Here is a 27,637-nt window from a genome sequence, read left to right as displayed (position 1 = left end):
GTTAATTTTTAAGTTTTTGTGCTGTATCTTGTGACCACGGTAAGGATTAATGAAAGGCAATAACTCACTTTAAGATGCACAGATAACATTTAAGGGTGACCAATCAGTTACAAATAATTAAATTAGCTCATTAGATAAGGGTACTTAGTCATTTTAGATTTACATGGCTACTATTAAATTTATTTTTTTTTTAATATTTGTTAAAAAGGCACTATTAAAATCACAATCGATTAACATGTCACAGTTTAAAATGGTGTCCGCCGATAACATCGCGGACGAAAACGTCGCGGAGAAAACAACGCAAGGCGAAAACGTCGTGCTACAAAACATCGTGGGAGAAAACATCGCAGTTCTAAAACATCGTGCTACAAAACATCGTCGTCGAAAATAAAGCGGTTCAAAAACTTCGCAGTTTAAAAACATCGGCGTCGAAAATATCATGGTAAAAAATAAAGTATCTACAAATCATCACATGACGATTACTTCGCAGACATGCTTTTTTCAGGTTTTAATTATTGTAAATGGATATTCCCATAATGATTTGTGAGCGCAGTATGTAAAGAAGGATAATTTTTATTTTCACATATATTATTAACTAATAAATGTTTGCTGAAAAAGTAAGAAGGAAACTTAAGCATAAAAAATTAAATGCAAATTATAGATTATACTTTTCATGAAAAATTACCATTAAAAAACTTTATAAAAATGATTTATTAATGGCCTTTGTTAGTTAACTATGTTGGTTTAAAATTCTATTAAGTGCTATAAGTTGCATTAATTTTCTATGCTTAAGTTTCATTCTTATTTTCTCAGCAAAAATTTATTAGTTAATAAAAAGTATGAAAGTAAAAATTATCCTTCTTTCCATCTTGCGATCACAAATCAATATGGGAATATCCATTTACAGTTATTAAAGCCTGAAAGAAGCATGTCTGCGATGTTATCGTCATGCGATGATTTGTAGATACTTTATTTTTTACCACGATATTTTCGACGACGATGTTTTTAAACTGCAAAGTTTTTTAAACACTTTATTTTCGACGACGATGTTTTGTACCACGATGTTTTAGAACTGCGATGTTTTCTCCCACGATGTTTTGTAGCACGACGTTTTTGCCTTGCATTGTTTTCTCCGCGACGTTTTCGCCCGCGATGTTTTTGCCGCGATGTTTTCGGCTGTAACCGTTTAAAATACATGTTATTTATGACATTGATTCTTAAACGATATTAAGATAACTACAGATTAAAAGCTACAAAACATTTACGTTGTAGCAACAGTACTCAGCAAAATATTTGTGCATCTTTTTAATTTGAAGCCTTTCCAGACAGTCTGGCTATTATATCAATTTCCTTCCCTTTAAGCATCTTTTCTAACTATAAGAAATTTGTTTCAATATGCAAACCAATACTCCCACTAGTTTCTGCGTGTTTTATCTCCCTATGAGGTTTTACTTGATCTGGTAAATGTTAAATAGTCCAAAACCCCTGATAGACATGAAGGAAATTATTGCTATGTCTAAAGGTAACTACAACGTTGGGAAAAGGTTTTAAAAAAAAGCTACATCTTTTTTTTTTAAAAAAAAAACCTTAGAACATAAAGGCATGTTCTTATGCTAGCAAAATCAACTACAGCTTATGGTGATCCAATTAAACAGTGACAGTAAAATTCAAACTAAAAATGTGGACTAGCGGTCAAAGAACAGACAAGTTAATTTTAATCTAAGCTGGCTCAGTTACACGTCTTAACAAACTCGGAACTTGTCGTAACCTAGTTATCACATAATAACAAATTCAAATGGCCAGAAACAAATTCTGTGCCTTACAACTCCAAAACCTTAGTTTAAAACTATCTAGGGGATTTTCATTCTGGTGAGGAAACAGAAAATTATAGCAAAGGCTGAAATTATAAATTGCTTAATTTACATAATAATGACTGTACATATCTTTGAAGAATCATTTTCTTGCATTCGGTTTCTTTTTTCAATACGTTTCCTCTTCATTTTAGAATTTGTGGGTTTAATTAATTTCTGTTATTCTAAAAAAAATCAATGCACATAGATTTTATAGAAAAAGGTGCTAATTTTATTTCTTTAGTAATGTGAACATTCAGAATAAATATGAAATGATATACAGTAAGGGCCGGTTATAGAGCCGACGTAGCAGAATTTTTAGAATTTAGTGACACACTGAGCAACAAAAATGAAGAAATGGCAAAATTTTAGAATTTTGAATCCACAAAGATTGTCAGGTGGGAAAATGCGTAGTGCCAGCCCTGTGTATGATGTAAAAGCTGTAGCTAGGGTTTTCAGCGCCCGGGGAAAACTGAAGATTTTGTGCCCCCTCCTGTATGCCAAGAATGAAAACCATTTAATTCTAAAATTTTGTAACATTAATTTGGTATTCCATGGATGCTGCGCATGTGGACAGATGTCTCCCCTTGCCCCATCCCAGCTACGCCACTGATCATGCATTGACACATATAAGATTAATCATTTAAATTGTCATTTTTCAATTTCTTTATTAATAGAAAAGTTCCTTTCTATAAATGACTGTCCATGTGATGAGATTAGAAGCATTTTTGATATTTTCCATGCTTGTATCTAGTGAAAAATAGAGAAAACAATGAAGAGATTAACATATTAAGAAAAAGATTTCTAGTATCAGAAGTAAAACATTTAAATATTATGTTTCCATTGTTTTTCAGAAAATTTTCCAAAAAGTAAAAGTTTATCACAAACTTTCTGTAAAATATATCCATTACGTGTTAACACCATGAAGACATTTTATCTGGAATCTTCTAGATTTGTGGGTCTGTAAATCTTTGCCTTAAAATCCTTCTAAACTTTGCAAGTTGCAGTTTTGCAAACTACCCCTATCAATTCTGTAACAGCAAAAAGGCTGAAATATTTTTAAAAAATCCGAGGAAAAAGTATAAAATTAATTTTAAAGAGAAAAACTGCTGCATATTGAGACAACTACATGGGCATACTTGCCAACCTATGACACTAAAAAATCAGGAGATTTTTCACAATGTTAAAAATACTTTTTAAATGATGAAAATATAGATTTTAATAATGAATTAACTATAAATAGTAACTAATTCTTAAATGCAAGCAACACAAAAAATACCTTACACATAAAAAACATTTTTATTACTTGCATCGTTTTAAGGAGGGAAAAAAACATTTTAATCAGTTTTCGTACAAATGTTATAAACAGTGGCAGACTTTGCTTTCTTTAAGAAAGAAACTTCATAATTTTGTTCATAGCAATTGCCACATAGGCCTGCTTTCACTAATAAAAGTTTTTCTAATGTGCCATCACTAATATTAGATCTAAATTTAATCCTCATTTTCCCAACAACACGGAAAATCCTCTCACACTCTGCATTATTATGGGAAACTGTCGAGATGGCCAACATAATTCTATACAGTTCACATTTCCCGAAGGCTATTCTATTCCTGTACTCACACAACTCAGGACAAAATGACCGAAATAACTAAAAGAACATCAAAATAACAGCTTGCTTTGTCTTCACTGGCTAATATATGCCAGATGACACGCAGTGGAACACGATGCCCATTGAAGAACTGGAGAATGACAATTCTGATACGTATATGCTCTCACTCACAAAGCAGAAGTTATCTAATTCGCAAGGTTTTGTTTTAGATATAATCTAGAGAAAATTCAATTGTTTTCAGACGTCCAAAATCCCCCCCCTTTTTTTTTGTTCATATAACAAAGTATTAAGCCAAGTTCCATAAAAATCGTGAGAAATTTTAAGAATAAGAAAAATTCGGGAGAAATATATTATAAATCAGGTTGGCGGGAGAGCGGTCGAAAATTGGAAGTCTCCCGCCTAAATCGGGAGAGTTGGCAACTCTGCATGGAAAAAACTCTCACCATGAAAAAATTACAACAAAGGAAGTTAATTAATTAATTACGTAGCTATTTTGCTTTTGCTAAGAAATGTTTCATAAACTGTGCTAAAGCGGAAAGCATTCATTACCTTGTTTATTTTTCAGATTCAAAATAATGTATAAAAAGTTGCCAAAATTGGAAGTAATGTCATTTTATACGATAGCGAAAAATAAAAATGTTTAATTTTAATGTTATTTCTTGAATACAATTTCAATATATTAGCATTATTTTAATGAAATTGAACAATGTTGTAATATTTAAAAAAAAATATCGTCGAAAAATATCGTCGATTTCTGAATTAAAAGTTTTCTATAGAAACTGATCTTAAAATCGCCAAAATGTTGATAAGTAGCCAAATTTGGAACCGTTTAATAAAGAATTCACATTCCTAAAAGTGAGCAGTTTTTCAAGAACTCTTCATTAGAGAAAATGAAATAATTTCGAAATGCTTATGTTTCACTTCTTGCTCAGAAACTTGAGTATCCTATCATTTATATTAGAAATAGGAACAAATTATAACCCATGAACCTATTCACCCACCTATATTTGTCAACAAATCGCCAAAAATATTTGTCCAAAATGCTAATTCACATTCAAAATGGCAGTCGTAAAAACAGACAAAAATTTCAGATGATTAAAATTAAGGACCTCCTGCCGAATTTGGTCGAAATTAAGGACTTTTAAGGACCATATGAACCTTATATTAGGAAACATTTTTCTAGATTAAGTACATGAATATTTTACCTTTTTCACAGACATAACCAAAACAAAAGACCATAATTGTTTAAACAATTTTTCGAAAGTACGTGCACTCACACCGCTCAGGACAGGATAAATAAAATAGCAGCCTCGATCTTGCTTTGCTCAATCGCTAATATATGCAGATGACACTCAGTGGTGCTCGATGCTCTTCAGAGAACTGGAACACGACGTTTTCAAACATAGGTGCTCTCACTCACAAAGCAAAAGTGTGCCATAATTTGTCACTGATGAGACAACTTTGGTTTTCTTTTATATGTAATATAGAGAAGAGCTGCCCCAAACCATGTTTTTGGTGCACATAACAAAGTATTAAGCCAAAGTACATAAAAATCATGAGAAAATTTAAGAATAAGAAAAGGTTGGGAGAACTATGTTGTAAATTGTGTTGGTGGGGAAACGGCTGGAAATTGGTCATCTCTCGCCTAAATCAGGAGAATTGGCAACTCTGACAATTTAAGTTTCGTTAATTCAATAGATTTTATTTACAGCTGGGAAACAGTTTCCTTAGTGAAACTTGCTAATTAAAAACCAAGAGATTTTGCGATCTACCACAAGACCAGGAAATGTCATGGAAAATACAGAGTCTTTTTAATATTTGAGATAACTGATCTGTAATTTTTTTCTTTAACTTCTTTGACTTTTAGGGAAAAAGCTCCAGAACTTTCTGAATATATAATCATCGACTACTCTTTATAATATTTCATTATACTGAGTTTTCAAGATTTCCAGATAAACAGAAACCCTCTAATTAGTCATAATGAACAAGGGGGGAAAGCATATTTTAAAAGAGAACTAGTCTATTCACATAATGCAATAAAAATATAAAAATGTGTTAAGCCTCAAATCATTGCTTTGAAGATACGTGTGTATCTTAAGCTATTAAATCAATTTAGATTAAAATGAGGGCCATACTTTTTACAGAGGTTAGTGATGCTGTTATATATGACGGTTAGCACTGCTAGTGTCCATGTCTTCATTAGGGTTAAATCCTGGAGATGGCTGATATTTTTTTCTGAGTAGTTCTTTTGTGACATTCGCTTAAAATATATACTCCTGGTGCACTTAAAATATATACCAAGTTAAAAGTCCTCTTAAGTGGAAGCTTAAGCTTGGTGGCAGAGGAAGAGAAATGAGATAATATGCAGCCCATTCCATGGGGGATTCTGCTTGAAAATTGGAACAGAATTGGACAAAGTTATACCAGTCAAAGTTATAAAGTGCTGCCCATCCAATATAATGGTTAGTTATGCTGATTGCCATACTGATGGACCTGCATTTGAATCCTAGAGAAGACATGGATGTTCATAAGCATATAGTATCTGTGCGGCAAGGGAGCATTCAAACTGTATGACGAGCCAAAAGTCTTCTCAAGAGGTTGGCGGTAGAGAAAGAGAGGAGGAAGACCACTGGACTGCACCTTGGGCTTTTCTTTCTCAAGACTGGGACAGGAGCTTAACGTTTGTACCTTATAGATTAGAGGTACAGATAGAGGGCACAGAACATAGACACAATTCTGCAATTTACACCACAATAAAATCTTTAAACTTGTTCTCATGTTACTATCAGACAAGTGACACAAGTCACAACAGATGCAAACTGACCTGCAGCATTAAATAAATAACTAATCAGTAAAAATTACCGAAAAGAGTAGACTACGCATACTTTACAGACTTGTTCTTCTTTGCTTTTAAATTTTAATTTGATTCTTTATAATAAAAACAAAACTAATACATAAAAAATTCATGTTTTGGATATTAGAAGTTTCACTACAATGCAACATTAAATAAAATTGAGAGGAAAAGAAAAGCAATATTTACTCCACCTGTTACATAAAGATGTCCTTCATGTCCAACAGTTGCAGGACATGTCAGTGATAGTTTCATGTGTGATACATACTCCCATGTGTTGTTATTAGGATTATACCTTTCAACACTGCTCAACCTAGATAAGCCATCCCAACCACCTATTGCATATATATAGCCATCTAAAACTGCTAAACCTATAAAAGAATTGTGTGTAAGCAATATAAAAACAATGATTTAAGATATATAAATTACAAAAAATTTTATTTAAGCATTTTACTAAACACTGGTTAAAATACTATTGCAATTCAAGGCTTATAATCATTCTTTTAAGGACTAGTATAATCCAGTGATTGATTGATAATCCAAAATTCTAGTTTGCCCAAACATCAAAATGAGTTAGTTGCTTGAGAGTGCAGTAATCAGTAATTGGGAAAACTTCAAGTTTTCTCAAGTACCGGTAAACTTAAAGGTTATTAATGATTTTTTCAACCATTAATAACCTCTCTTAAACCATTAGTTTAGAAACTAATGGTTTTCCACATGTGAGCTCTCTGGATAGTCCTTTGAATTAATTGCACCCTTCACACCAGTAAAATATTTACATATATACACTACTTTAAATTTATATCTTACAACTCTAAAAAACTAAGCCAGTAAAGAAATTATAAACATAATGTTTAGGAACAGACATTTAGTCTTTGTAGAGACTAGCTGGTTACATGGCCAAATGCCTAAAGTAGTTATTGCAAAAAAAGAAATATACATACATAAAGGAATAAATATGATATAAAAGACAAAACAGTTCAACATCTAATCCAACTGCATATTGTAAACAGCACTAAGTGGTGGTAATAATGCAAAATAAAAATACATTTAAAATTTCTCCCGTATTAAATTTTGAATAAATCCTCCCCCCAAAAAAGGAAGAAGCACAGAGGCAAACTGCAAGGAATAAGAGGGTAAAATATGTCAGAACTAAAAAAGAAATATAGAATTTACATCTTTCGCTGCATCATCATCAGAGGGTTTGTGCAATGAAAAAAGTATATCACTCAATTAAATAAATAAAATATCCTGTTTCTGAAATGACAGACACAAATTAAAAAAATAATCTTAGAACAACAATCAGTAGAAATCAACACCCTGAGAGATTCAAGAAACAGATTACTTTTGAGCTGAGAAAAAACTCTCTCTAGACTTCTTATACAGTTTTCCCCAGGCATTGAGGTTTCCAGTACCTTCCATTTCTCAATGGTTAAAGTTACATATAAATACTGCACACAATTACATATAGGAATCATTCATAGTCATCCAATTACAGTACCATTTATAGTTACACAAGGACGTCGCCAAACCATCCATTACCGAATCGGCGATATCTCGCCAATTTAGCGAGATAGCCATTACCTCAATGTTAAATACACTAGCTCCTGTAATCTTATTTCTGCAGCAGAACTACTTTCTTCAGATTTTTCATGCTAAATTATATAAAATTCATAACAGTATTATTCTGTTATAGGTATTTACGTATTAGCAGAGCCATCTTGATTTTTTTTCCCCCAGAAGAAAATGAATGCTCTGTTGCTAAACAAAAAAGTTAAGTGCTCATACATTTAACATTTAACTATTTACTTCAAAAATCAATCAATAAACTTACTTCAGGAGTGATTGTGACCCTATTTCAAAAACCCTGAAAAATACTGTGCAGTAAAAATCAGACATAATTTCAAATAACTCAGAATACTGATGTGAGACAAACATATATGCATTTTTGAGTTATTTCTCTAAAAAAGTAAAAAGTGCATTCTTTAAAATTATTTTATGTTTTACTACATCAATTCAGCAGTTGTCTATCAATTTGATTTCTCAACAAACAATAAATAAATAAATAAATAAAATAAAATAAAAAAAGTTAAGCTTTCTTTGGGGGAGGGGATTTACTTTATGAGAACTACTGTGTTTGAAATTTTTTTTGACAACATTTGAAAATTAAGTATGGTCAACAAGACATTTTGATGTTGGCTTTTCATTCAAAATTGGGACAAAGTTTCACAGCGTGGTGGAATGATACCTGTGCAACCAAACTGAAGTTCAAGTGTTCCGCTTATTTATGCCTGTGAAATATTCCAAATCCCAAATAATGAACTCCACTGAATTAAGGAAAAGAAAACTATGTTTAGATGAAAAAGATGATTGGACAAGCAATGGGTTTAAAAGCAATTATGCCCACAAAGGAAGCCAAACCAAACTGGTGAAGCTCAATGCCAAAGACATATGAAAAAAAAAGTCTGATGTGTGGACACCAAATAACTTCCTTGTACGACCTAATTAAATTATTTTTACTGCACTTCATTTAAACTTATTTCCTTGAATTTCATTAGAGATATATTTCGCATTCAATTAATTCAGTTCTCACTTCGTGGCAAGGAAAAAATATATAAAAACTCAAAAAGTTGTAAAATACAGAAAAGCATAAAACGCCAAATACAGTTAAAAAACAGTTTAAAAAAAATTTTTTTTTTACAATTACAATTAGAGTTCTACACAAAAACAAGCAATTCGGCCAGCAGGCATGAAGACAGATATTGTTTGGTGGACAAAACGGAAAGTTTACTTTTGGTCCCATTCAGCAAAAATGTTGGTGCACAAACTGACTTAATTCACTATTCTGCCTGACTTAATTCACTTAGTTTCATATGTAAACAAATGGCGGCTTCGTTAGGCTTAGTACTAATTAAGCAACTTTTAATTTGTTGATATTTCTACAACTATTGCATGCATATTAACTAAAGGCATAAAAGCCTTAACCAGAACACAAGAACAACATCATTCAACCACTTTTAAACAAAAAAAGTACAATTTACAATATATATATATATATACAGTGAAGGTGAAATTTTCCACTTATTGGATTTTGTAAAGAAATATGGAGACATAGTAATAAATGAAGATGATATAACATAAGTTTTTCATTGCGATGACAATGCCCCAATCATCAATCAACGGATGGCAAAATCTGTAGTATGGTTCTAGATCCAGAAAATGCAGCTTCCGATAGTGAAGAAAGTGACAGAGAGGTTATTGAAAACAAAAAAATTTCGATTGACAAGTTAGTCGGTATTCTCGACACACCAATTACAGGACTTGAACAGTGGAACTTTGTAACTGAACAAGAAATTATGCCTGTTTATAGAATTAAAGAAAAAGTATTAGCACAAAAAACAAAACAACTTACATTGAAAGAAATGTTTAATAAAGTAAACAAATAAATATTAAGCTTCTTTTTGGTAAATTTTGATACTCTTTAGATCATAATTGCTCTATTTCATAAATTACGGTTTCATATTTTTAACTGTATAATTTCTGCATGCCATCTTACCAGATTTAAATTAATGATCTATAATCCGAAAAACCCCTAATCTGGAATCACCGAGTCCCGACGAGTACAGATTATGGACTTCGTACTGTATATACCTTTGGTGCAGCTGATAGCTACTAGAAAGGGAGCTGCACAACTGCATGTTATAGCAGTCTCATACACAAAATTTCGATGTTCTGAGGTAACTCGTTTTCAAGTTATGTGAGATGCATTCGTATGAATGTACAGAGGTCATTTAAAAAAAAAAAAACTCTCCTGAATCCATTTTACAATCTGTTTTGGTAAAAAGAGTCCTTTATTCTGTCCATACGTACAAATGTCATGCAAAAACATTGTTCAAATCAATTCAAGAGGTCAAAATAGATATTTTCTTTGAAATATGATAGCTGAAATTTTCTCAGATTACAATACTTCCTTTACTTCATACAAGGAAGTAAAAAAAAAAATGCCAGATGGTATGGTTTCAAAGAAAAAGAATCAAATTTTTTAAAGCAACAGGCAGAGACAAACTCCATACCTAATTCAGATCGCTCAATGTTCATAGAGGCCATTTCGTGCCACTGATCAAATATAGGATCATACTTCCACAGAGATCTACTAGCAGTGCCATCAGGATATTCGCCACCAGCTACATACAGAATATTTTGACCTAGAAATAAACATATGTATATATGTAAGATAAACTGCTGTCAGTTAAGTGATATGATACATAACAAAATAATTTAAAGATGACATCAGCAAACTTATGTTTAATACCAAGGTGCTGTTTAAGGATTTTCCTCACCCTGCTGATCATTGGACAATGTAAACTACAATTTTTAACAATTCTGTTAAAGATTATTTCTCATTTGTGTGTTATACATGTGGCAGTAAAATTAATAATCAAGTTGGACTAGCTTATGTCAGTTTTCAACATAATTCTGAACTGGAACAAAGATGGTTTAGAATTCCCAATGAATGCAGTGTTTTGATGCCAAATTACTGTGCATTAATTAGTGAATTAATTAAATAGACATATAATCATACTTCATTCAATTGTAACTTTCTTATTTGGACTGTTTCTCTTTGATCTTTACATTCTCTTATGAATGTCTTCTTCTTTAATAAATTAATTGTTATGTCTCATATGATTCTTAAAGATTTTACTAATAAAAGTGTTGATGTCATCTTTTCACATGTAAATGGCCATATTGGCATTCTAAGAAATGAAAGATGTTATTCGATGGCAAAACAAGCTACAAACATTCAAGTTAACACCACAATGACAGGCCTACTTTATTCTGCAAGAAACAAAGTTGGAGTAAAGCAGTTCTCAAGCAGAATGAATTTTACAGAAATTTTTCTATTGCCTCTCTGAGTAAATAACTTTTTTTTATTTCTATTCCTCACTGACATAGTAATGAACATTTTCCCTACAATTCTAAAATTACTAAATTTCTAAGGACAGTAATTTGAATTCATATCTGGAGAAACTTAGACTATCCGATATGGATTTATGTTCCTGCAGCTTCAGGGAAGATCAAAATGTTGAACATTGTTGTTCCATTGTTCTAAGCTTATAAAAGGAAGAAAGGAACTCATTTTTCAGTGAAAATTTTTTTTAACACTAAGTGTTCTTCATCCTGTGTGTGTCTGTTCATGATAAAATGGCATTCTCTTTTTTTCTGTATTTCTTATGCTTTTTTAGGTATGAAATTTTATTTTATTTTGTGTTGCATTTTTTTAACCTACCTTTGTAAGCCTTGTGTAAATACTACATGGTGCACAAAGCATTTAAATATTCTTGAAAGAAAAAAGTATATGAGAAACAAATCAACCTTTGCACAAATTGACTGGAATAGTTTTATAAAAGAGGTATATTCTTTACACTTAATCTCACAACCAAATAAGCAAAGAGAAAGCCTCGGGAAATTAATAGAAATAAAATAAAAAAAAAAAAGATTGTTCATCTAGCAAAAATAAATAAATAAATAAAATAAAAGATAAATAATACCCACAAGGTTTTCCTACAGCAATTAATAATTGCCAGATTATGCCGAGAAGCTGTGGAGTACTTTTCTTGTTCAGGTACCAAGTAACTACACACATGGCAAAAACTGTGTATCCAGTACAAGAAGGTTCAACTGTTTATTCAGATTGTTGATGAGCACACAAAACGGAGGCACTGGCAAAAGCTGAGTATGTGCAATTCACTGCTAATCATAAATTCTGTTTAGCAAGAAAATGCTTTCATGCATTTTCATGCTCTGTGATGCATTAAAAGCAATCACAGAAATATGAGACCAAGAATTGTATGTGAGATATAAACATGAACTTGGCAACGTATGATTGGAGGGCTGTAAAGATAAGGAATGTCTGGCAATATTATGAGAGTAAAAATCAAAAAATTTTCACTAAAATTATATTTAAAAAAAAAAAAAAAAACAGAGAATTTTACAGGGGAAAATGCTTTATATTGTGTGAATAAGAGTCACTGAATATTTTGAAAATTTCCAATCTGAATATCTTCAATATATCCAATACAGACTCAATTTATATCCGATATGGACTCAATTTATATCAGTTTCCAATCTGAATTGAGAAACATTTTGAAACAAAATGTTTTCAGAGATTTACACAGGAAAAATATCTCTTGTAAAATATGAAAAATTAGTTAAATTAAAAAAAAAATGTAAAATGATTGCAGAACTGTTTTTGCTTAGGAGGGAAAAAAAACTAAAAAGGGTAAAAAGTAATTTGGAAATGGTGATTCATAACATTTTTTATTAAGACTGTTTAAATTTTTAAAGTTAAATAAAATACACAAAAATCATCAAAATGAAAGCTATATTTTTAAATATGAAAAAGGGAAATGGAAATGTTACTCTTTAATGTTTTCTATAAAATTTAATTTTAATATATTTGTCAAGAATAAAATCATTATGAATTTCTTAAACTGCCAAATCAGAATTTTTCTTTGCAAATTAGTCTTAAAATTAAAAAAATGTTGTTAAATCACCAAATTAAGGATAAGAGAATTCATATCGCAACAGAGAAAAAATCATTTTTGACATAATAAAGAAAACCAATTGGAGCAATTATGCTTCAACAGGTTTTCTTTATTATGTTAGATGCTTATTATGTTTTCTTTATTATGTTTCATTATTGGTTAAATTGGTTTTCTTTATTGTTACAATTTTCTGCCATAGGGTAAATTTATTAATAATCATTAGAATATATTTAAATCTGAAATAATTTAAAACCTACTCTACATAAAAACAATAATAAATTTGTAAAAAAGTTGAATTATTTTGAAAAAAAAAAATTGTAGTTTTATGATTCTAAAACTCACCAGTAACAACAACTCCATGCTTGCTGATTGCAAATGGCAAGCAAGCTAACGTTAACCACTTATCATGCACCGGATCGAAACATTCCACGCTACGAAGGACAACTTTGTCATCCTCCCCACCAACTGCAACAATTACTTCTGAAATACCTGAAAGGAAATACTTATACACTCATTTTGATATGCATGAATAAACATATTATAAAATCTCAATATAAAATTATTTAAATCATGATATGCCTAAACAGAAAAAAAATTTTTTTATGAAATGACACTAGCTAGACTTGTTTAAATCATATACTTTTTTCTTTTTTATGATAACTCATCTATGATGCTAGTTTTAATAGAAATAATGTGGCAAATATAAAAAATGCATGGCAACCTCTAACAATCTATCAGGAATTCCAAAGATATACTGCTTTTGAATATTTCGAGATTTTGCTCTTTGGTATATGTATGAAGAGACTGATGCTTAATAATGCTAAAAAGACAAAAAAAAACGTTAGCCGGAGTTAAGTCCAAGAGCAGACTGGTAACCTACTATGCTCACAGCATAAAAAACCTTAACAAATCAGCTGGTGTGATGTTAAAATTTGAATCCTTTCATATATTCTCTCTTTCCCTGTTTAAATTTTTTAAAAATTTCTCATGTAAATTATGTTTTCTTCTGATGTTTTGAGATAATAATTTTCTATTCTCCAATGAACAAATTTAACTTTTTTTGTAATACAAGGTTGTGCTAATCTGCCTTGATTAATCAGAAGTTGACTATTACAAATATTGTACAGGAATGTTGAAAAGATACATTACGGAAAACCCAGATTCTATGAAGATAAATGCTTGGTGGATTGTGAACATAAAAACACTGTAAATACAAAGAATGCAGAAAATGAAAAGTAATTTTAATATTTGGATATTTACAAGAAATACTGGGTAGTTATGCTTTATTCTGTTGACCATGAAAGTTGGTGGAGATCCTGTCAAAGTTTCACCAATCATTCTCGCAGAGTTCTCAAGAATTTCATACTTCTTTATTTAATAAACAATCAGTATTCAACTCACTCAATAAAAAGACTTTCATCAATTTCTATACTGTTTTGTTGATCCTTCCGATTTTACTGGAAGCTCTGTTTGTAATATTAATACAGACTTCCTGCAGATAATTGTTCCAATATATTAATGTCTTATCACTCATATTCAGCTAATCACAGTCCATTAATACACTTTTTCTTTATAATAATATTCCATAGCTTTGAAAATAATCCACAGCTTGCAATTCTGTAGAATGCAAGTATATTTTATAATGGTTCTGATAAACCCTTGAAAGCTCTTTAATAAGTTGAAAGTTAAAATGTACCAATAAATGAAGACAAATCATTGTGTTGTGTGTGCATCAAATAAAATCAAAAACTTAAGACGGGCAACTCATTTCAATAAATCAAACTAAATTATTTATTTGTTTAATTGCATCATTTTAACAGATATCAAAAGAAAACCTCGTGGGAGATCATTCAAGCAACTTACTATGAGCTGATACAATGAGGTGAGAAGTATGTGTATGTCTAAATGTAGAGAAGTTAGAAAATTTTACAGGATGAAAAATTTAGATGAAGGAAATTTTGTAAATAACTTATCTGAAGACAATGTTGACTGGACTGAAGCATGTCCCAGCTAAATGGTTATCTTGGCAATCTGGTCCTCAGATGGGAATGCACCCAGTGGACTGTAAATTCTCCTGCGAAAAAAGGCCTCTGCTTATCCAGTGTTTTTCTTAGGAGGTAGTTGCAACAGGTCCGCTCATCGATCAATGACTAGACATTGCTAGATGGGACATTGCTGGAATACGGCTAGAATGCTAGAATATGCTTTTTCAGGAATCTGATCTTTTAGAACATACCAGCTAACACAGCAGACAATGAGGGAAAACTATTACCCCGAGATGCCTGTTTTAGTTTGTCAATACCGACTTCATAATGTGGAGGGCTAAATACACCTCTCACACCAGATACAATAGCTGTGTTTCAGAGAAGCAGACAGATCATTTTAGCAGTGCAAATTAGTTGAAAATCTGTTCTTTTGAGCATGCAACCCCACTTTTAAAGGTGAAAACTGCCACATTCAGACAAAGTTCCAAAAGAAATGAGAAATTTTAGCACCCATACTAAGAACAAAACAATAAAAAATTTCTACTATAGTTTGGTTTCTCCAATTCAATCCATTTCCTCCTTGATGCCAACCAAGCCATGTATACATACATATATAAAGCAACTTCTTTTTGTGTACTTTTTCACCCTGTAGAAATAGGTGAAGTACCCATTAAATCACCAGCGCAAAATCCCCTAACTCTGAAACTTAAACAGCATCCAAACAATGTTTCAAAGCTTGAAAAATCCTTGCCATTTCTAATGGAAATATACACTTACTTGCATATAATTTCTCAACTCATTTTACCTACATTAACAAGTATATGTTCACCAGAAAGGCAAAATTTTTCTGCATATTGTAGATACATTTCAAATAGATAAATCAATAATTTGTAATCTCAAATTTTAATCATTTGCTTTCAAAATGCAAAGGGAAAAAATAGCAAATACACTTAATTTATATCCATCCTTGTTCTTAAAAAAAAAGTGGCTTATTAAAAATCAATCAAAGTCAAACAAAAGTGCAGATGTTATGACTGCATGGTTACATTACCCTTATCCATACCCCTGTGCTAAATTGCATTTCTTGATGACAGTTTCATGGCTGACAAGATAATATGTAAGCACTAAACATTGTTTTATATTACAAGAATTGATGAAATGGATATCATCAATTGCTATCCATGCATCACAATCATTCATTTGAACACTTCTTTATATAAAATATTTGTTGCAAATATCCATAATCAAAACAAATTCTGTCCTTTATGCTCTTGGCACTTATTGTATTTCTGTGTCCACATTCCACTACTCATCACAGTATGAAAATTGTTAGTTTTGCCAAGTTCTATTAGCCCCAAAGTTGTGACCACTTATTCTGTTACACCCTATATTTAAATGCATTAAAAATAATTAATTTTATTTAAATGCATTAAAAATAATTAATTTTGTGTTCAGTGATTCAGTTACTTTAGTGCAAAAAAACCCAAACTTAATGTAAAAATTAGAAACAGAAATATATGAACAAAACTCGAAACAACAGAACTATGTAACCCTCGGTTATGAAAGATGTTGATTATTCAAATTCTACCCTAGATGAACGGCATGAGCTTAAAAACATTGAGTTTAAAAGAATTTCAAAATCAAAATACTTTAGAAGTAAAGAATAAAATATGGAACAAAATATACTTTTATACACACACCAAATGATTTACGAGGCTTTGTCCTCACTGATGCTGTTTGATGCCTACGATCAGGTAATAAATTGTACAGTTTGGCTTCTTCGAGAAGTTTTTGGCACTGAGTAGAAGTGGATACGGCAGGAACGGTGGCTACACAATCATGCAAATAGTATGGACTCAACAATGGTAGTCTGACTTGTTCCAACACCTGTAAAATGGAATAAACATTTGCTATAAAAATAACTAGGTGAAACTTCAAAAAAGTTAAAAGTACTTAATTATAACTTTGATTTGTTTTGACAATAAATCTAAGAATAATATAAGATTGGCCTTTAATTGTATTAGGCAGGATTAACTGAAACCAGTTTGTTGACAATAATTACAATGTGGTGGGATAAAAAGAATGTGTAGTTCTAGAGGTAGATTATGGCATATGATTTTGTTCATATACAGCATAAATCATACGGCAGTGAATTTTGTCTTTCCAACAATAACCATCAAAATACAAAGTTTTGCATACACAACCTGTCCAAACAAGATCAACTCATACAGTTTCCTCAATGTCAAAGAACATCAAGCAGCTGAAGTGTCCCATCAGATGAAAAAAAGCATACAGCGATGTAGGCATCTGGGAAACAACAACAGTGAGCAAGAATGTTTAGGGGAGATAAGAAAAAATAAGTGATTGTTCTTTTCCTCGGCCAGGTTATGCTGTTGGAACAGATGAAAAGTGTGCCAAGATGAATGAGGCTACTCACACAAACATATGCCTCTGTATTCAATCCTTAGCAGATAATTTCAGCATGAACTGTGAGACTGCACAGAAGACTTTGAAAGATTTGAGGTATTGCAAAGTGTGCAGCATCAGAGGTGTCACACAGATACTGAGATTAAGGCTGCTATCCTTATCTTCAGGGCAGATGTTTTTATTTTATTTGGCTTATAATTCCTTATTAAATGTAGTATTTAATCTTGATGTACTCCATTATTGATATGATTTAAAACAAGTTCCTCGTCATTATAATTCGCTTCCGATAGTGAAGAAAGTGACAGAGGTTATTGAAATCGAAAAAGATTGATTTAATTCAATTGACAAATTAGTCAGTATTCTTGACAGAGCAATTATAGGACTTGAACAGCGGAACTTTGTAACTAAACAAGAAATTATGTCTGTTTAATAGAATTAAAGAGAAAGTATTATCACATGAAACGAAGCAACTTAAACAACTTACATTGAAAGAAATGTTTAATAAACAAATAAATATTAAGCTTTTTTTTTTTGTAAATTTTGATACCCTTTAGATCATAATTGTTCTTTATTTCATAAATTACGGTTTCATATTTTTAATTTTGTAATTTCTGCATGCCATCTTACCAGATTTAAACTGATGATCTAAATTCCGGAAAAATCGATAATTTGGAATCGCCGAAGTCCCGACGAGTCCGGATTAACGACTTTTGACTATACTGGCGAAATACTATGCGGCCTCGAAATGGCACTAAGGATTCATTCATGCATAGTATCTCATCTGATTTATAATATTTATTAAAAATACTGTTCAAATGATTGATGGTAGAAGCAACATTAGATAATCTATTTTTAGGATCATTTTCTTCATTATTACTGAAATGAACAAACCGCAATAATAATTAAAATTGATTTCTTGAGCGTGGAAGTGTCAGGTTATATGCTTCATATTTACTCCAATATAAATCAATTTTCAGTAATCGCACTAATCCCATTCATATAATTAGGCCAAAGAAATGTTTTATTTCATTAGCATTTGTTTCATACCATTGACCTAAAGACGTGATTGCAGTTCTGATTTCTTTTGCATAGCATAGATGTTCGTTTGCTTTGCAATAATTTCGAATAGTTCATCAGTAACAAAAAGGAAATGAAAATTCTGTGGTTTCGTACAAGCAAAAATTTCTGATTAACATGTGTAAATGATTCAAATGGATATATATTAATTAGAACCTGACGAATCAGAAAATGTGATGTTGGTTTTATTACCTAACAGAATACTCCAATTCACCTCAAACTCTTCTGGTATATCATTTTCATTGCTATCGCTATCTTCAGATTCAGTTTCACTGTCAGACGTGTCACGGTGCCGATGTACCGTGGAAGCTTTTATCATATCCAACGAACTACACACTGAACTTTTCTCAATGTCTGATAGCAGTAGCAATATTTTTGAAGGTCTTTGTAAAACTGCACTGTCAGATGATGTACTTGATAAATAATCTTCATTCGAAGCCATATTTTTCAGAGCTAATAAAAAACTGAATAAAAAGTATAAAATACGAAAACGTACATAGAGTGAAAAAACATAACAGCATACTCACTTGCTTGTAGAACATGCCGAATAAGGCTAAAGAATGAGAGCAGTCACTTAGCAATTGAAGCACGATTGTTTGAAAAAAGTACAATTGTAACAATTGCCTACCGTGCTGTAGCGGTTGCCGGTGACCCCCACCACAAAAACTGCTTTAACCGCTTCCTTTACACACTTTTTTGAAAAAAATTGCAAAAAATCATCACATTTTTAAATTTTATTATTAAATACTAGGAAACGAAACAAAACAAATATATAGGTTTTAAGTTGAATTTTTAATTTTTTACAGGTGTAAAAGCCTTTAGTTTTTATATTAGTTTACTATCATAAGTTATCTCGGTCAAATAAAAAAAAAATAAATATTAGTAGTTGTATGAGAGTTTTTGAAACAAGGGACAACACAAAGTGATATCTAACATTCTATATACACTGGTATCTGGTCTCTTTTCTTACTGGCTTACCTCTGGAATCTCTTTTGCGGGAGCACAGAGGACACTGTCTCATTGGATTTGATTTTGTTTCAGTAGCAGGAATAACATCTGGAAAATGCCTTGAGGTTATAATCACTATCTGAAAAATCATTGCTTTCACTATCTTGCATCATCACAATTATTTAAATTTTTTCAATGCAACTATCATTCTTTATACATTGCTAATCCACAAGCCAACATATACTAGACAATAGGGAAAACACATGACCAGTCCAGCCAAAAGAACCACGAAACCATCAAAACTTGGCGAATTGCCAATAAAAGCTGAATATTTCCTTTCATTTCCTCCAAGCCGAATGAAACCATGATAAAACAAATCATGCTGACAAATTCTGTTTTGCCCGAGTTTTCTCAGGATAATAATTAACTGCAATATATACGAACCCGAGATAACTCGGGATAATCAGGCAAGCGGTTAAGCATGATTTTATAACTCATTTTATCTGCTGAAAATAATATTTCAGCAAAATATGCATTGCTTAATGAAAATTTCACGTTGACGCCTTGGGCAAACCATCAAAAATGCATCTGGCAGTCACCGTGTTAATGAATATGAGGAGAGGAGCACAAAACATATCAGCCTAAATCAACTCTCAAACTTTCAAAACTCTACATGTGTTTTACTCGTGGGAGGCAAGAAAACTTTCAGCTACAACTGAAGCGGATAATTTTCTGATTTGTTTATTACTGCTGTTGTCGCAGCTCTACAGAAATATGGTTAAAAACATTCCTTGAAGTTTTGCCTGAGAACAGGGTATGTCATTTTTAAAAGTGGGTTTGACTTTTCTTGGCAAATTGACTATAAATTATTACCCTTTTCTCGTTGGTTAGAGAAAGAAAATGATTCAAATGGATAGATATTAATTTATAGCTAACTCAAACCAATAGTGAATTTAGAGGTAGTCCTAATTTTAGATAAGCTGAGGTTTCAAAAGTTGTTGCACGAGAGGCAGGAGTGATTTTTTTCACCTCATAGAACAAAATGGGACTTTTTTTTCTTAAAACCGCGATCTGCGAGTCCAGTATTCTTGGCTGATATGTTTGTAGCTGAGACAAAAAATCTTCGTAGCTGCAGTGGTCATTGTGAAATTATGCTCTCTATTCCGAGCTTGGATTTAGCAAGCTAAAAACATGACATTTCTAGTATCTGTTTCATTGCTTAATGTGTTGAAGCAAAATGCTTGATTGGGTGCAAGAAACTCTGAAAGTGGGACTTCTAGCAGTAGGAAAGAAAGCAAATAAAGAAAGTCTGAAAAGTTTGTGAATATCTAAAGGCTGATCATTTCTATTACCGTATTCCCCTGCTATTCTTGAGAACTGAATAATCAGACTTAACGCGTTAGATGTCTTGGACCCTATTTAAGTAGATCTGGGAAACATGGTGCTTATTGGCGAGGACCTTCAATTTCCTTTATGGACTCTCTTGTGTTCTGAGCTCGCAAGTAATTTATTCTCCTTTGCTTTTTCCTTATTATTTAATTATTAGGATTTTGGAAGGTTAATTTCTGAAGAATGATCAGTAATTACTAAATGTCAGAAGATGAAATTGCTGCTTATTACTTACTAGTGAGGGAAATTTGTATGTCTCTCAAATTTAGTTTTTAATTTGTGAGTACTTTTTAAAAGAATATTCATGTAGGGACCTGGATCCAGTTACCCACGTTAACAGAATATGCACATTAATCGAGGATTAATAAATGTGTCTTAATTGTGAATGTTTGCTTATGTTTATTTTAGTGGTATATCATGCTCCCTACGTAATCCTTAGGGAAAACATGGATCTTCTAAATGAACCTCGGTAACTTATTGTGGTCTAGTTGTGGAATTAATTATTTATGCGTATTTGAATTATACACCCGGATTTATTTTATTTGAACTGATGATTGAATTTTTACTTGTGTGGATTATCCTTCCTTGCTGTTTTGAGGTGTTATGTATTTCTATTTCAATTAAATAAATCAGTGGCTACTTTTAGAGTTTAGGAATTATTATATGTGAGATTTATGTGTTTTCATAGAAAGTCAGAATATATAGCTTTATTTTAATCAGAAACAGTACTTCTAGAGTTTGAAAATGAGCTGCATTTTCACATTTCATTGAAAAATAATACTTTTTGTATTTATACCAAAACACCAGGGAGGATATTATCTCATTTCCATCTCTATGATATTGACTCAAACAGTCTTGAGTTTGAATTAATATAATTTGCTTCATATAGTTTATGATTTTATATAAATTTGTTTAGCTAATCACCAGTCCTTAGATTTCAGATATTAAATGAGTTAATTTTAAAATATTTGTCCAGCCCTAGTTCCCAGTTGTCCAACAGCAAGGTTCAAATTAAATATATTTAAATCTTTTCTCTCTCTCTCTCTCTCTCTTTTTTTTTTTTTTTTTTTTTTTTTTTTTTTTTTTTTTAAGATCTGCATATGGTTGGTTTGCCTCTCCTAGCAATCTCTTGACAAACAATAAAACTTGCAAACTTAACATCGTTGGAAGACTTCAATCAATAATTAAATGCAACACATGATTTTTCTTGACTGTTCTGAAGTTTCCGCAGCTGCTTTCTTCCTCGCTTCACTGGTAAGATATTTACTGCCAAATGATGCATGCTTAATTGTAAAGTATCTTTCTGAATTTGATTTCTCATAATGAGATGGCTTTTTTTAACAAATGAGACAGATTGGAAGGCCATTTTGTATAAATGTGAAAAGATTCAGTCCATTCAACTTTAAATGCCCGGCTTTTAGCTTCCATTTTTCTTTCCTTCTTCTTTAAAGCCATGTCACATTGGTGGCACCTAAAAACATGTTGAGTTTTATAAGAATAAAAGCAGCAACATAAAGATATAACAACTTATCAAACTGATGGCAAAAATACCTGTGAAATCTGCAGCTGGTTGAAAAATACAAGTAGCTTAATGTACGAAGCAGGTACACTCATCATTCATGTCGTGTGAGACATTTCAATACATCAGGTACTGACAAACAAACCGTGACTGGCTCAACTCGTGCATTAATCGCAAGCACCTCCTCTGCGCCACATATCCCACATTTGCCAGTGCTACATAGGTACAAGTAGAAGTGGAATGACACCAGAAATTCATCATTGGTCATAAAGACAGTGTCTCACTGCACTAACTCTGCATTTCCACCCTAATTTTGAAGAGGACACCGCAGGGGTGGTCTGAGGAACTCCCATCCTTCTTTCACAACCTCTTATGAGAATTTTTGACTCGTTGTATATTTTGAGTACCCCCTTACTGCACAGAGACTATATCCATGCCTTCTCCAGGATTCGAACCCGGACCTATAAGTACAGTAGTCAACATAATTAATCACTATACCACTGGATAGCCCTGCTCCACATCAACCCGAATAACATCCCTGATAGCCCACACATAGTCGAAATAAATTCATGCTAGAGCAGCAGTTTGCCAACCACTGCTTATACCAATCTTTCAGTTCAGCAATGTCATTTTTTTTTTCTATGCACAAATCGTGATATCTTTGGGCTTCAGCTCAATCTTAAAATATGCACTTGTGGAATTTGCCAGCATAGAAGAAACTGCACAAAAATTTCATATGAAATATGCAAAATCGCTAGAGGGAACAATACTGAGATGCATTTGATAGACAGCCAATGTACAATGCAGAATTCATTTCTTTCTAAGTGAAAACAGATCACTGTGTACATAGACAGAAGAACATCACAAAATAATTACATAAAGATTTGGAGAAAAATGTGTTTTATTTTTTCAATGTATCATATAGTCCTTATTTAAAAATCAAAATTTGCATTTTGAATTGCTAAACTACTTTTTTGGGGTATTAAGATGTATATTAATAGCTCAGCATTTAAGATGTATATTAATAGCTCAGCAATCTTTAAAAAAAAGTCATAAAAATCACAGACTTGTCACTGATCAATAGCTTTTGTCCTTTTATCTGTTAAAAACTATCAAATTTCATTAAGGTAAATATGTAACTACCACATTTTTACCAGTTTACCCATTTTCAACCATTACATGTGTTTCACAATTTATCCCTTTAGTATGAAATGTAACCATGACCAGTGGTGCAAATAAGGGTATGCAAGGAATGCCATGGCATAGGAGACCTTTACTGTCCTGCTGAAAGACATTTATATGTCGCAGATACGGGGTCCTTGTAAGCAGATATAACAGCTGAATTCCGTGTTAAAAAAATGGCTATATGCTTTAATTTTGATTCCTCTTTCAAGTCATTAGCTATAACCGAGGCCAGACTGTTGTTCGGGTTTATTGTGAGAACAAGTTCTGAATTTGCTGAGGCGAGTATGTGACAATAGTTGCAAAAATTAAGATACAGGAAAAGTCAGTCCCCTTGACGTTCACTAGAATTTGAAGTAATTCCAGTTTTTGGAAGTGGTTTTGTACTGCTGCCCCATGTCAAATTTTGTTATATAAGAAAAGAGTCAGCAGGCCCAGGTAAAAATGACTACTTTTTCTGGCCATTGTAGACTTCACACCAGTTCTTGTTTTAAAACTTGATTACGCAATTAATTTATTTACATATATCTCGTGATAATGGTTCATTCTGGGAGAAAATTTTAAAAAAAGATAAAAATCTCTCAAATTTTTTTTGTATATATTTAATTTCAGGAAAAAATATCAAAGCATCTTTGTGTGTGTGTGTGTGTGTGTGATTATGGCAAAGCCTCGAGGGCTATCTGCTTAAGGGGAGGGATGCCTTCGTGGAGGACTTTCTAAGGAAAACTGGCTCGTATACACGTTACACATGGAAAAAACCACGAAAACGCGCATGCAGCCAGCCAGTTCGCAGGATTCGAACCTCGGACGAATAACCAGTGTTCAGCGACTTTACCACTCGGCCACTAGTGGGCCCTCAAAGCCTCTTTGCTTAATTATTTTTTAAACTCATAATAAAATCTTATTTGATATGATTCATATGATATATATTTTGCTATTAAGATAGAATAATCAATAGATATATTTTTGAAGTATAAATCAAAGAAGTAACTAGGCATGATTCTGGTAATTAATTTGGAATGAGCTTTGCAAATTAAAAGAGAAATCGTGGTATATTATTTGCAGCTCTCAATTTTCAAACACATCATTTGGAGCGTTTAATTTTGTTCATATATTTAATCTGCTACTGGCATTTCCATCAACCAACTCCAAAAAATCAGTCCTAGCATTAAACTAAAAATTAAATTCATCAATATGGAGTCATTCTTACAGTTTAATATAATACGGATTGCTTTGGTTCAATACAGTCAAAAGTCGTTAATTCAGACACCCATAATCTGGAATGATCTATAATCCGGACCTCAAAGCTACAAACTTTCTGCGCATGCGTTGAGTTGACGCGTAAGACCTTTATGGCTGCGAATATGCTTCAGGATCTACATAGCGAAAGTATATTTCGAAGTTCATTAAACAAAAAGTGGAATTGCTGAAAAAAATGGATAAAGGCATATCCTTTGTTTATCTAAACTTTGTTTATCTTTAACGCCGTGGCACGCAATGAATTGGAAGTTTATCTGTCAGCACTATCCTATCTTCAGGGCAGATGTTTTATTTTATTTGGCTTATAATTCCTTACTAAATGTAGTATTTCATCTCGATGTACTCCGTCTTTGATATGATTTAAATCAAATTCCTCGTCATTATAATTCACTTCCGATAGCAAAGAAAGTGACAGAGGTAAAACGAAAAAATTTCACTTGACAAATTAGTCAGTATTCTCGACACAGCAATTATAGGACCTTGAACAGTGGAACTTTGTAACTGAACAAGAAATTATGTCTGTTTATAGAATTAAAGAGAATGTATTATCACATAAAAAGTGAAGCAACTTAAACAACTTACATTGAAAGAAATGTTTAATAAAGTAAACAAATAAATATTAAGTTTTTTTTTTTTTTTTTTTTTTTTTTTTTTTTTTTGTAAATTTTGATACCCTTTAGATCATAATTGTTCTTTATTTCATAAATTACAGTTTCATATTTTTAATTTTATAATTTCTGCATGCCATCTTACCAGATTTAAACTGATGATCTATAATCCGGAAAAATCGATAATCCGGAATCACCGAAGTCCGGATTAACAACTTTTGACTGTATAAATGGCATATCTCTTATCAAAATGTTGCTGTCAAATTTTATTGTCCTGTATTATTTTTTAAAAAAAATAATGAAGATTCTGATTGTATGAATGTATGTTTTGTACATTTTTAAAAAATGAAGGTACGTAGAGCCATTAAATTTTCAATAACATAGACCTTCACGCAAACGTGCACCTGGAAGCCGGAATTTTTAATTTCCAATTCGTTTTATTATTTATTTCATATTTTGTAAAACTGTTATGAATCTGAAAAGGAGCAGTGGCAATACTGTTCGAAACAGAACACTTTTATCTCAGTGCATGAGAGTGCTGCCAATCGTAAAAGGTGTAACATATATATTTATCTTTTAATTTTAATTAATAAAGTCGTCTCTATGAAAACAAACTGAAAAATAAACTAAGCGTTTTAAAAGCAACAAGCACAGTTCTTGAGAACATTTTTTTACTACCTCATGTGATTAATTTAAGTAAACATGCTTAAAATCATGACATGTTTAATTAGAAGTATTCAATATTTTTACGAAATTATATTAGCGGACTCAGTAAAATCGTTATGCACTTTATATATATATATAACTATATTATGTGGCTTGCCGTACGAGCAGCTATTTTAAAAAAAGTAATATAGCGAATATAAATATGCTGTTTTTAAATATATTGTGATTTTGGTGTTGAACTGAGTTTTATAGGCCTAAGTTAGATGAACGTAATACTTAATAAATGAACTCAACACATAAAAACTTAACTATGCAAAAAACATTCTTAGCTATCTTACTGGATACTGAATGGAAAAACTAAAAGAATATGCTAACACTTAATACGGCATCTAGAGTTCTACACATATGCTGCTATTCAGCTTTTAAAAATTTTTTTATTTTGGTGCTACTGCGAAGAAAACGATGCTTAGTAACAAAGTTTAAAAAAAAGCGTGCTCGATATAAAAATGCTTTATTCCCTAAAATGTTGCCATTACATGCTTTGAAATCGTTGAGTTTTATAACCGAAAACTCACAAATGCTTTACAAAATATGAGATAAATAATAAAACAATTTCCAAATTCCAAATTTGATCTTTCAAATGCCCATATTCAGTGGAGGATTATGTTATTAAAAATTTGATGGCTCTAGGTAATGTTGTTTTATCACAATGCCAGAAAAATATATACATTTATGCAGATTCTTCATTATTTAATTTCTTTAAATATAATACAGAGCTCTAATATTTGGTGGCGACAATTTGAAAAGTGATTCACCGCTTATAGTGAATCAACGCAAAATGACAAAACGAAATTAATACTTCTTCTGGACAAATTGAACCTTTGAGCTTTTTTAAAAAAAAAAAAAAAAAAAGTGAAATGTTCCAGATTTTAAATTACGTTTAAAGGGGTGCTTTTTTTAACTTTTTTTGTGGTACCTTTATTTATTAAATATCATGTTCTTCGCACTTAAACCACACAATTCTGTTCAACAGCAATATCGCAAAATAATTTTTAAACGAGCATATCTTTAGAATTTTTGATACGCTGAATTTAGTTCTGCATGCTGAAGATAAAAAGGTCTCCCCCTAGGGCAAGGATGTCAAACCATGCGGCCCACAACAAATATTTTTGCGGCCCGGCCAATATATCGGCAAATAATAATATATAATAATAAAATAACATATCAACGAAGAAAAAATTAAATGTTTACTCCTAAGTAATTAACGATAATTCATTCAGTGTTGTTAGATTACTCACAGTGAGATGACACACACACTACTTAAATTACAAATGCGTGTGAGTAGCTTGCGTTCAGCTACCTTCAGCTTTTGGGGGACACGTGCACTCAGAACTTGTACGCATCCCCCAATAGCCGAATGTGGCCGAACTCATGGTCTTTCAATCAATTTCATTGTCTCGAAATACAGTTGCGGAAAGAGTTACTGATTTAGCCGCGAATTTAAGTGATCAGATCAAAGCAAAATCATCTAGTTTCGAAAGTTTCCCCATTGCCTGTGACGAGAGCACGGACATTAGTGGCAAAGCTTAATTAGCTGTGTTTCTTCGTTCTTGTGACAAGAATTTTAACATTTTTGAGGAATTACTGGAACTAATACCGATGCCTGGTACTACCACAGGAGAAGATATATTTGCTTGTGTTTTCGGGCTTCTGCAGAAAT

At 31.9% G+C, this 27,637-nt stretch overlaps 1 protein-coding gene across 2 annotated transcripts in view; it reads right to left on the bottom strand.

Annotated features, from left to right (window-relative positions):
• The window catches only part of LOC118203601 (kelch-like protein 24), a 132,704-nt gene that overhangs the window by 52,496 nt on the left and 52,571 nt on the right, over positions 1 to 27,637 (bottom strand). For both annotated transcript variants that reach the window (XR_015043056.1, XM_085823863.1), the window contains exons 5-8: positions 16,542 to 16,728; positions 13,199 to 13,345; positions 10,385 to 10,516; positions 6,506 to 6,682 (exon numbers count right to left, since the gene is read on the bottom strand). Coding sequence is in view for 1 of the 2 variants with exons in the window: in XM_085823863.1 (XP_085679989.1) it covers positions 6,506 to 6,682; positions 10,385 to 10,516; positions 13,199 to 13,345; positions 16,542 to 16,728 (643 nt within the window). In the remaining variant the exon portion in view is untranslated. The remainder of the gene's footprint in view (positions 1 to 6,505; positions 6,683 to 10,384; positions 10,517 to 13,198; positions 13,346 to 16,541; positions 16,729 to 27,637) is intronic.

Source organism: Stegodyphus dumicola, chromosome 9 (assembly GCF_044657685.1).
Source record: "Stegodyphus dumicola isolate Sdum_Otavi_A_Nest chromosome 9, ASM4465768v1".
Taxonomy (NCBI): Eukaryota; Metazoa; Arthropoda; class Arachnida; order Araneae; family Eresidae; genus Stegodyphus; species Stegodyphus dumicola.
The sequence above is the reverse complement of the archived record's forward strand: the minus strand, read 5'-3'. Positions and strand labels throughout refer to the sequence as shown.